Consider the following 12,368-nt stretch of genomic DNA (forward strand, 5'->3'; position numbering starts at 1 on the left):
ATACTAATAACACACATGCTTTTATTAGCTATTAATGTTCATTAGTTTGCCCAATTTCACCAAAACAGACAATACCATTAAAGAGCATATCTACAACATTAAAATAAAGACAGTTTATATATGTATTAGAGCCTCATATAAATCTTAATCGTTAAAATATGCTTATTTAGTGAAACATTAAGAACACTACTGACTGCTTTTATTAGGTTAATGTTTATTAATTTGCACAATTTCACCAAAACAGATAACACCACAAAAGAGCAGATCTACAACATTAAAATATAGACAGTTTATATGTTTATATGTTTTATATGTTTAACACAAAGCATAAACACAAATAAGTGTTTAGTTAAGCTCATAAATGGACATGTTTCAGACTGAAGTTAGCTAACGGTTGGTTAGCAGATGCAGATAGCTGCATTAGCACTGCAGTAACTTCATACTGCTAAAAATATACTGGCAGAAACGCAAGCAGCGTGTTGTTGAAAGGTGATAAATGTAAGTACAGCTATTCTACAGCAGATTTAAGCACGACAGGAACTTCTACAGACAGTTTATTACATATAAACAGCGGTAAAGTACTGACACGCCATCACTCAAACAATCACACCGGGCCAGGCTAAGCTAAGCTAACTGAGCCACCCAGCTAACCAGCTCTCAGCTCTTATCTCCAGCTTTTAAAACTCGTTTATTGAGACAGCCACACGCACACTAGCTGGTATATAATCTACCTTCGTCGTAGTTATAGCCCCGGACATTCCTGTGGCGAGACATGGTTTATTCAGGGAGTTTTCTGTGCTTTTTCCAGGCTAAAGTTCAGGCATATGCGTCTCACTCCACTGCCGCCATGATTACCCGTCAACGCGGCGAGGGCGCGCATGCGCAGTGAAGACTTTTGGAATAAAAGTCACTTTAATCTTGTTTTTATTAAATTATTTAATAATCAATAATTGCATGTTTTTATGTGTTTTATGTTGCAAAAACATGGTAGACAGTGAAATGATGCCATAAAGTTTTTGGATTCTTCTAGGGTTCCCCAAGTTCTTTCATAAATAGTACATAAGCTCCAGATTATATATATTTTTTTTAAATCTGTATTTACTTTAAACACATATCGTTCCTGTCCAATAAAATACTTTTTTATTATTATTATTATTTATTATTTTTGTTTATTTGTAATTTACTACACAATTTAAACGTACAAAATATCCTTTACATTGTTTAAAAAATAAAAATTGATGAATGGACCAATACAAATTCTCCAAAATGACCTGACAAAATTTTTATCTCTTTTAGATAAATGTAGTGAGCAATTAATTCTTTATCATGATAAATTATGACACACGACAACAACGACAATACAAGTTGTATTTTAGCATTCAGTTTTAGAAATCAGGTCAGCAAAAAAAAACGCCTAATAAAACATAATTTAATTTAAGCATGTAAATTGTTAAAATGGTTGAAACAGACCTTTAAAACCTAAAACACACCTTTAAAAGGTGTCTTGTGGGTTATTTTTAATAACCTTTTTAAATAATGTTTCTTGTACTATTTTTTTATTAAAAAAAACAGACAATTATGTCGTAGTTTACTTAAAAATACAGTGCCACATTTGTGCATCCTTATTATTAAGTTATGTTTAATTAAATGGTAAATACAAATTAAATATTTAATTTGTTTCAGCCACTGGTCTTTGGCTCTGAGACATACTGAGAAATTACCAGGTGGAAAAATCCCCTGAGAGAGTTATTTCCCAGTGGAAACTCTCCCACAGCTGCTGCACCTCATCCTGTCCTGGAAACCACCTTCTTCTCCCCCCCTCTGCCCTCACTTGCTTCTCTCTTCTCTCTTTCTGTCTCTCCAGCAGGACTTTAGGAGCAAAGGTCTTACATAATGTGATGCATCTCACTGATGAAACTGTCATAAATGATTATGCATGCATTCACATTAAATATAAGTCCCACGCCTTGTCTTACTCCTAATACAGATGTATACAAATGTAACACATGTCTGTTTGGGTAGCCTTGCACAAAGCTGCAGTATATGCAACAAACGTGCACAAAAGCTTATTCATATTTTCTTCTGAAATCAAGGGAATTTACCTAGTTCACTGGCTGACTAAAGAGAGAGAGCCAGGAGGTAACATAGACACAAGGGCACCCTGAAACACTGGCATCCATCCAATTTATCATCTACAAACCTCAGAGATTGCATTTATATTATATCCTTAATTCTATAAACACTAGAATCTGCAGCATTTTAACCAAAGGGAAATATAAATTACCAAATCTAAACTAAACAAGTTTATTTTAGTCTACAATCGAAGATTGAGTTTGTGTTTAAATCATTATCTAGAAGCATATATAGTTCCACTACATAGATCAGTGCTGAAGGGCTTTATACCCCTCTAGCTCACGCCTAGCATTAGGCATGGCATAATGCCAAAAGGTCCAAGTTTATCTGTTCCAGAGAGTCCTGTTTTACTGGAAGTACTTCTTAACAAGGTGTTACAAAAGTATGTGGAATGGGTGCAAAAGAAGGGTATGTGCATGGTGCCTACCCTACTTGACTTTACTTTCTCTTTTGGTATCTGGTTCCCAGTTAGTTTTCCACTACCAACCATAGCTTCCAATGGTAGAGGAAACGTCAAGTTGCTCTATGAATTGCTCTTTAAAAGTAATGTGTGATTGCATTATTATGCTATTCATCTCAAGGGGAATTGTTGCAAAAATTTGCAGCTACACATGGCGTAGTCAATTTGAGAGTTTTCAGCGAGATCGGAAGATCGCTGGTTCGAAAGTCATGTAGCTCGCCATCAGCTGCCGGATCCCTGAGAGAGTACAATTGTCCTTGCTCTCTTTTGGTGGGTAGATGGCGCTCAACCTAGATGCTTCTAGGTGACGTCTACACCCTAGATGTAGATCAGCAAAGGGCATCTGTGAGCTGATTTATTGGAACTTTCCTCAGAGCGCGCTGTGATGCTACTCAGTTGGAAAAGAGACTTTACGTGTTTCGGAGGAGGCATGTGCTAGTCTTTACTCTCCTTGTGTTGTGGCATCACTAGCGTTGGGGGATATACAGCTGACTAGCAGATAAATGGGTCGGCCAATTGGCCTAGCTAAATTAGGGGAGAAAAAATGGAAGTGGAAAAAAAAAGTGGAAAAAACATGGCATTGGGCTGTGAAAGTGTCTTTAATGAAGTCTGAAGGTGATCTGCCATTGTAGAAAATTGCAACTGTTGATCTTGGTGCTGACCACAGTCCCTCCACATTCGGGGTCATTGGTCATATCAAACCAATACAAATATGTGACTCATCGCTGAAGATCTGCCATGACTACCCACCTAAATTCATTCCTGTCAAAAGATTCCTTCTGGATGCAAACATTTTTTGTGATGTAAAAAGACAATAATTGTGTTATTTATTGCAATTATTTTTGGAACAATATATCACTTACAAAACTGGTAATTGTGACCGCCTATTTCTAGTCTCTCCACAACTATCCACCACACATTGGTGTCCATAAATACACTGAACATAACCATATAAAGAACCGTGAAATGCTCTTGTTCTCTCCATCCCTCACTCTGTGTAGATTTAGGTCACTCTAAGAAAGCATGAGGCGAGAGAACCTCAAAGCTGCAGTGTTGAGAAAGTGTGTGAGTACTGCAGGTGTCTGTTTTTGTTCCGAGTTAAATTTAGGTCTGTGCACAAGTGTCAAATGTCATACAGATGTGAATGACACCTTTCAGCACAGAAAAAAATAAAACCTGCAGAGGAAGATCAATCACACATACACACTCACACACACAAACAGATACAGATATACTCACACAACCTTGATTCATTTGGCTAGAGTGCCTTGGCAGTTTTTCTGTGTCCATAGTCGATGGAAAGTTTGAGTATTTTTACTCAGGGCTACTTCTTAGGATAAATATAATCAGTAAACGTGATTCATCAGTTTAACCTACAAAAATATTTTATATGGAAAGAAACAGTTAAACTGCTTAAATTCCCTGTAATAAAAACTGTACTTTAAATAAAATGACACACAGCGAAACAATTAGAAACAGTTAGATAAACAAAGCAATACTAGGAAATGGAGAGTTCTGCCTCTGATTGGTTGAACAAATTCAAACCAGTTTTACAATATCTCACAACAACACACAACAACCCAATTTTGGTCGAATTGCTGTAAGGACTTATACAATAGTGCAATAGTGAGAGAGTATTAGTGAGGTCACGATGTTGGATAATCACCACCTCCACCTCATCTCAAACTTCCCAACTCATCCCTAAAGTACTGTATGGAGCATTAGCTCAATACTGGGGTGGCTTTATATCTCTCTACTCTCAATGCCCACACCAATATGTTAATTTTCTGTTGCCAATATACCTCTGCAGTGGCTAGACATACATTTGGACATATAGTGTAAATAAAATGAAAAAGTAAAGCGAAATAATTCTGCTCTTTCATACTACATCATTAATAGGCCTGTTTGGAGTATTTTTTTCCCAAGAGCCCACCTCTCACTGTAGTTCAGGGAGTCTCCCGCATTTTAATAGTGGCTCTCTAATGCCCACATATTATATATGATCATATGTAATATTTGTTTAGGGCCAGCAAGTGAACAAGAGAGGGAGCATTAAGGCAATGGGAAGGAAAGGGGCAAAAGAGGAAGACACATACACACTTAGTGAGAAAGTAACAAAAACATCATCATGATTGGCCTCTTTTTATGCTGGCTAATTGGCTAATGCACACAGTGGTACAGAATTATCCAACTACAGTCTTTTTCTTCTGTATAGGGGTGAAATAATAACACAGTTAAAACAATGTTAGGAACTATGACACCTATCTTACCAACAGTGGGATAAATTAAAGCAGAAATTATATTGAGCTGTTTTTTTGTTTTTTTTTCTGAAGAAGAAGAAGAAGAAGAAGAAGAAAGTTTGAGGTTGAGGCTTTAATGCTGTCTCGCTGAAGTTAGTGTTTTGCAGGGTGGGATGTCTGTCCTACCCACTATTTTATGTGTGTTATCTTTAAAGACTGTCCACATTTCATTTTGATCTACTGATACTAATCAAGGCCTAATAAAAGGCCACCCCTGCTGCTTTACACTGTGGGCAGGAAGCTGCCTGAGCCACAGATAGGAAAACACAGCAGCAGGAGGTAAACTCCGATGTGTGTGTGTGTGTGTGTGTGTGTGTGTGTGTGCCCCTAGTTTCACCTTGCAGGATGGTCATGACCTGTGTGTGCGTGTACTGCGTGATGTTTGTTGACTAAAGGGCGTCACGAGATCTGTGAGATAGCAGACATTTACTTTAGAGAGAGATAGAAGAAAAAAGAGAGAAGTAGAGAGAAAGAGAGAAAGGGGAAGATCGAGACAGAGAAAGTTCAATTAACCTCACAATGACAGTGAAAGGAAGAAAAAAGTTCAATTAAACTCAAAACTCCACTTACATCACGTGTGTGTGTGTGTGTGTGTGTGTGTGTGTGTGTGTGTGTGTGTGTGTGTGTGTGTGTGTGTGTGTGTACATATGTTTGTGCTCGTGGTCGTCTCCATGGTGAACATGTCGAAGGCCTTTCGAGGTGACAGACTTTTGCTACAAGGGAAACTTTCCTTCTGCAAACCTCGAACACAGCACTGTCTATCTCAGCCTATCAGCGCAGTCCATCGAGTCTGCAAACTCCCTCAGGTTACTTCACAACTGGCTTGTTCAGAAACCCACACTGACAAGAGAGAAGTGCAACGTATTTATTTACTGATATCAGATACATGCATCACTGCTGAATACAGTATTATATTGCATTAATAGACTTTATTACTGCCAGTTTTACACTGTAAAATCTAATTGACATTACCTAAAATTGATTGCCTTAATAAATACTGGAAAATGTAGAATAGGTACTGTATGTTGTGTATAAACCAATGCATGTACAGTATGTATAATGTACTTATATCTATAAACTACCTATGTGGACATAATTTAAATTAAAATATACTTTTTAAGTTAACATTTCCTCAATGTACCATTAAGAGTAGTTTCTTCTAATTTTAATGATTGAAACATTAACAGATGCCACCTTTTCCAACCTTTTCCAACTAAATAATTCTCCATTAGTGCAAGATTGGTCACATTTAGTCAGCATAACGTCAGACTCGAAAGGATCAGGTAGTCAGTATTACATAGGATATATACAGCTCTGGACAACAATAAGAGACCACTTAAAAATGATGAGTTTCTTTGATTTTACCGAATTGAAAACCTCTGGAATATAATCAAGAGGAAGATGGATGATGGATGGATAAACATAAACCTATAAATAACAAAATCAGAGAAACTGATTCAAAAAAGTGTCAGTGATAGCAGGACACAACCAGTAAGCAAATATATACAAATACATTACATATACATGTAAAAATATTAAGGAATTTTACTCATTATGGTTGCACTGCCAAAACATAAGTAACACCTTAGAGATCACCATATTTAATAGAAACAATTAAGTTCACAAAACGAGACTTCATGAAGTGATTCACGCATTCTCTCTGTCTTTCCTGAAGTTTTGAAATATGGCCATCCTGTGTGAAGTGAGATACTGAACGTTGCTACTGAGCATGCTCACATCACAGTTTTTGTTAAAACTACACTGTTTATGCTATTTGCACTATTTTAATTGGTAGTTTTTCATCCTGCAAGCAACAGCTAGTAAAAAGTGCATTTTGTTGGTAATGACAAAAAGTCATGACAGCTATGCATGTTTCAGTGTAATATCTGCAGCATAGGAGCACAGTGAATGCAGACCGCTGTGCTATTGCAATATTTCATTACATCAGAATGATGTTGGTTCATTGCATTAATTCACACAATCTAGTTACAGTACATTGCTCAATATGACATTGTCTTTGCTTCTCACTCAGATGAAAAGGACACAAGTCCAAAATGACTCACGGTATCATCTCCAATATCCTGTTTGCTTTAGTCTAGACTTCTGTGTCTGTCTGAGTCAACCTGTTTTTTGGACCTTAGAGTCTAAAATATGGTTTAATAATGAGAATATGTTAGACTCATAGAGCACTTTTCAATAACTGAAGGATGCTTACAAAATGTTAAAACACAAAAACAATGAAGACAGACAAGTAATTAGGAAACATTGATGCATAACATCACAGGCAAGAGAGGAAGATGCTTTTAAGTTTTAGAACAATTTAACTGAGAGAGAGAAGAACTTTTAAAGGTTTAAATTTTAGCGTTAATTGTGGATGAAGAGATAGCTTTTTTGGAGGAGAGAGTTAAAAAGGTATGGACTTATAAATCATGATATTCATATGAGAAAATCGAAATACAAAAAGCATCTCTTAGTTAAGCAAACACCAAAAACGCATTTAATGCATTTTGATTAACTATATATTCAATATAGCATCCTATATGTCCAAGTCTTTATAGACACCACTTCTATTGAATGTGCTCAGCTACTTATTTTTGTTCAAAAGACGGGTAAAATACACCCTATATTGAGTTGTGGTGGTGCAGTGGAACTGTGTTTTCTGGAATAATGGATCTCCATCCAATACATCCCGGATGATTTGGGGAGTTGTGGATGAGGTAGGGTGGTGATTATCCAACATCCGAGCCTCACTACTGCTCTTCTCAATGAAAGCAATCAAATTAATACATTAAAACTAAGCTAAATCAACTTAAATCAACTCAAGCTTATTTTTTCTATTGGCTTTTGAGACAAAATATTTGCATACTGGGTGTGCCCCTCCTCCCCCAGAGTTTCTGACACTCAGCATCAGTGTGTAGTGATTCCCCCCAGGCTACTTTAAATAAACTTGTAGCTCATATATCAGAATTAACAGTCTGGCGTCTATGTTGTAGGCTGTAAGAGCAAGCATATTTTTTATGAGTTGCAAACGTAGCATTTTGGCAGTATGCTATACTGTTCACTCTATAGCATTTTCTTTCTCCATCAATTTTCTATGATTATTTTACTTGAATGAAATTAAAAGAAGAATAAATACAAATCTAGTTAATTCACCTGACCATAAAATTCAATGTAAGTTATAGTTATTGTGCAAATTAATTGATGAACAAATTGCCTCAGATTATCAAATTAAATTAAATCTTTCCAGGCTTACCATGCAGGTAATCATTTTGAGCAACAGGTTTAATAAAAAGTGGTCAATTTTCTTATTGGGTGAAGTCGAAATAGATTGGCAGGTACCCCGCCCACTGCCCCCTCCTCTTTGTGTTCCAGCCTGCAGCATTACATACTAAGAGGAGCTTGTTAGTGACATGGTATGTCCAAAAGCATAGACAGAAGTTGTGTGCCTCTAGCTATGTGTAATGCTACTCTTAACCAGGAGAGGGATTTCGTCACACAAAGTACAAAACAAAAATTATTAAAAAAAAAATCCAAAAGCTAAAGTTAAAGCAAATAAATAAATAAATAAATAAAATGCTGCAAGAGGCTGTAAACTAGGAGAATTAGCTGGTGACAAACAAACACTTAGCACTATGCTCGTCATGGTTAGGCTTGGCTAAGATAAGCTAAGGCTAAATAAAAAAGTAGATCCATGAAAGAGAGAGCCCACGGAAAAGAAAAACAAAATACGAGCAAGAAGAAAGACAACATGTTTGTACAGTCCTTCATATACATGATTTTTAATGTGTGGTGAATGAAGGCCCTTGATTTTAATTGGCTAATCAATTAAGTAAGTAATTCAGCAGCCCTGATATTGTTTTAAATGTATTATATGTATATATTTCCAATTTAAAACCAACCTGAAATGAAGGAGAACTCTAACAACTTAACATTCACAACAGATGAGCTTATTCTCCATAGAGGTCATTACTGAGTCATATTCCATTTCTACTATATCCGCTCAAGTGAGAGGATGTCGATATTGCAAGCTTTTCTTTGCTTCTTTGAAAGTATTATGTAATGCATGATGACTTTTACACCTAATGCTGTCCAGATTATGCTCAATATATATACAATTACAGTATACACTACTGTACATCCAAACGTTTGTGGATGTCCATTCTAATGAATGCACTCGTTACTGACTTTTCTTAATTGTTTTATCTTTACTATAAACTTATCAAAATACAACACAAATGATGAATTCCTAACTAAATAAATTTACACAGTTACATGACTGTAGAAAGACTGTGATGCTCCTGGCTCGAGGCTTCTGGAGTCTTCTATGTGTCATTATGTTTTTACAGTGGAGTTAGTAGCCAATCAGATTATCACATTAAAGAAATTACAAAATCTACAAATATTCACATGCTACAAATAGAAGTGTTAAATCCACATCTACAAAATACAACTTTAACCAAAACAAAGAAATGGCTCCAACATTGTCCTCATGTCTGGTGCAGAACTAATTGGAACTGTGTTCTCTGGAACCTTTGAATGACTTGGAGTGTTAGGATGAGGTGGGGTCATGACTTCGCTAAAGCTTTTATTAATGAATGCAATCAAATCCTTATAGCAATTATGCAAAAGCTAGCAGAAGCTGTTGCTGGACAGTACTTTTTTAATACTTTTAACTTCGGAAGGAACGATGAGATAGCAGGTGTTCCTCTTCTTTTTATCCTTATAGTATTTATATACAGAATATTTGCCAAATGCTAATGTTCTGTAATTGAATTAACTTAATTAATCTGTATTTTATTGGTTTGATAATCTGCTGAACACGTGCAACAGTGACTGGAACCCAGTAACGCTGTCTCCAGCATTAACAGAATGACAGTCTAACACTACTCAGATTCCTTTCAGAAACCTGATCTCTGTATTTTAGTAACAATTCAAAGCAATCCGTCTGTAACTAACATGTTTTCTCCCCTCAAAATCTCAAGCACCCCCCAGATTCTCCCGCCTTTTGTTGAAATGCATGGAAGAGCATGTCCAGCCCACGCGGTGACACAACAATGCCACATTTCTGAGCTCCGCTCCACATGAGCATCGGTGGACAGAGACAATGGGCCAATCCGACTGATGTAATTATAAGTGACCGTGACAGTATGACAGTAAATAAGAGCAAGACAGAGCTGAGGGAACAAAACACAGGCCTACAGGTTTTGCTGATTCCGACAGATCTGCTATGTGTGTGTGTGTGGGTGTGTTTGTGTGTGTAAAAGACAAAGGGACAATTAAGTACACTGAAACATGTAATACACTACATTAACTTGTGTACAGTTTACTTATTTTTAAGCCAATTGAAATTTACTCAAATTCTAACAAATATCTTTCACAAATGTTCTTTTCACTTAAGAGTTTACAGTTTACTTACGTTAAAATCAGTTTAAAGACTTTAAATCAGAAACGTAACTCCAACTTTTACCTCAATGTTTACAGCCTACACCGAAAAAAGCAGTGATCACTAGATCTCATACTTTAAAGTTAATACTACAGTCTACTGTGAGAAAATGAATCACCACTAGAACTTAAAAAAGCAATACAACTCAAAGCGTTAATTCAGAGTTTAGTTCAGTTTTTAGTAAAGTTTACAATGAAAAACAGTGACTAAACATTAATCTCAATGATTTGTATTCAATCAGATTAAAGATATTAACTCAATGATTACAGTTTACAGTAATAAAAGAATGAACACTAGAAATGGTTCCCAATATAACTCTAGTAATCTTTCATTTTAGCAGTGTGCACATTCTAGAGTTTATGATTGTGTAATAACACAGTGAGGGCAAAGTTCATGATGTTTTCTTATAAGCTACTGAAAAAAAAAACTTAGAACCACCAGTGGTTTCTGGCTTTCCCCAATACATTAACTTAGGAATAACTCAGCCACTTTGCATGTATTTGCATATATTTACCAATTAGTAAGCCTTAGGGTGTAATAAAAGTCACAGAGCAAAGGGGGCTAAATATTTTGCATGTCAGCTTCACAGGATCTATAAGATAACTTCTCTAAGACAAAGTAAATTTTTTTTAGAACCATTTTCATTTAATTGCTATGTTCTGCAACAATGTAGGGTTAATACTATATATGTTATATATGCTTCCAAACCTTAAGACTAGATTAGACTAATGGCAAGCCAAGGGCAAGGGCAAACTGAAAGAAAAAAGACAACTGAAACCATAAAATTATCTTAAAGTGAAAGTGAGAGTGGACGGATACAGGCTGTACTGCAGACAGCCAGTCAATATACAGTATTAAGTTCAGCTAAAGTCTGTAGGACAATAAAAGTATAATATAATCAGAGATGTATAGTAACATAGTACAACTACTTCACTACTGTACTGAAGTACTAAAATACTAAAGTAATAATATCTGCGTCTACTGGAGTATTATTTTTTCTCCTACTACATTTTTATTCATGTGCTGCATCGTTACTTGTTACAATTATAAAAATGTTAGGAATCATTCTGCCTTTCACTCTGAGAACTTTTCACTGATTTCTGTTTTTGATAGGACACTGGTGCTTTTACTTAAGTCTGGGTCTCTAGTACCTTCAGAGGTGTCAAGTACCTTACTTGTGTAGACATTTTGGTTATCTACTCTACTGGAGTAACTATTTTTCAGAAGACTTTTCACTTTTACTCCTACCATTTTCACATGATTATCTGTACCTTCTACTTCTTAAATATAGCCTCGGTTTCTCTTCATAAAAAAAAAACATTCTTGAACATAGAGTGAATTTAATTGTGGTTGAATCAGAAGTATAAACATTTCGGCACCCGATTTATTGGTTTTTACGCGATTCATCGTACCTGCACGTCACGTCACACTCCAGCAAGAACAAAGCAGACAAATGTAGCCTAGTATGAAGATGATCCGTGCTCGAGACAAACGTCCAACTAAGCTTCCTTAATATATTTACATAAAACTAAATTACATCCATTTCAATGGGCATATATGCAGCTGAAACAGGTACTGCAGGTGTTCTCAACTGGTCTCAGACCGGGCCAACATTTTCAAATTGTGGTCATTTAGTTGCGACCCACTTTTATAGAATACAAAAACCTATTTAAACATACATATGCATGCAAAAAAGAGCATTTTTAATTTGAGGAGGAACATGACAACTACATGTATAAAAGTTACTACAATAAAATTAAATATCAGATCTGCACAAAATAAATAAGGCCACAAAACTAGATATTTGCCTAATCATTTGCCTTCATTTTTCCCCAATATAGAAGACGAAAAAAAATCAGATGAGCATTAATTATTTTTTAAAAAGCATGTATTTTTTTTTACAAATCCTGTCCCACCAGTTGATAATTGCTGGCCTTGTGGTGTGGCCTAAGCTTTTGTCCTTAATGCACTTAATTTTTTGGTACATTACTTTTACTATTATACTTTAAGTAGCTTTGAAACCAGCATTTTT

The 12,368-nt window shown here is 35.8% G+C and overlaps 1 protein-coding gene across 2 annotated transcripts in view; it reads right to left on the reverse strand.

The window, feature by feature from the left end:
* hbs1l (HBS1-like translational GTPase) overlaps positions 1-872 on the reverse strand; it is a 58,235-nt gene extending 57,363 nt beyond the window's left edge. For both annotated transcript variants that reach the window (XM_007257841.4, XM_015608026.3), the window contains exon 1: positions 732-872. In XM_007257841.4, the coding sequence (XP_007257903.4) occupies positions 732-774 (43 nt within the window). In that variant the 5' untranslated portion in view covers positions 775-872. The remainder of the gene's footprint in view (positions 1-731) is intronic.
* Between the last annotated feature and the right edge of the window lie 11,496 nt (positions 873-12,368).

This window comes from Astyanax mexicanus, chromosome 13 (genome assembly GCF_023375975.1).
Source record: "Astyanax mexicanus isolate ESR-SI-001 chromosome 13, AstMex3_surface, whole genome shotgun sequence".
NCBI lineage: Eukaryota > Metazoa > Chordata > Actinopteri > Characiformes > Acestrorhamphidae > Astyanax > Astyanax mexicanus.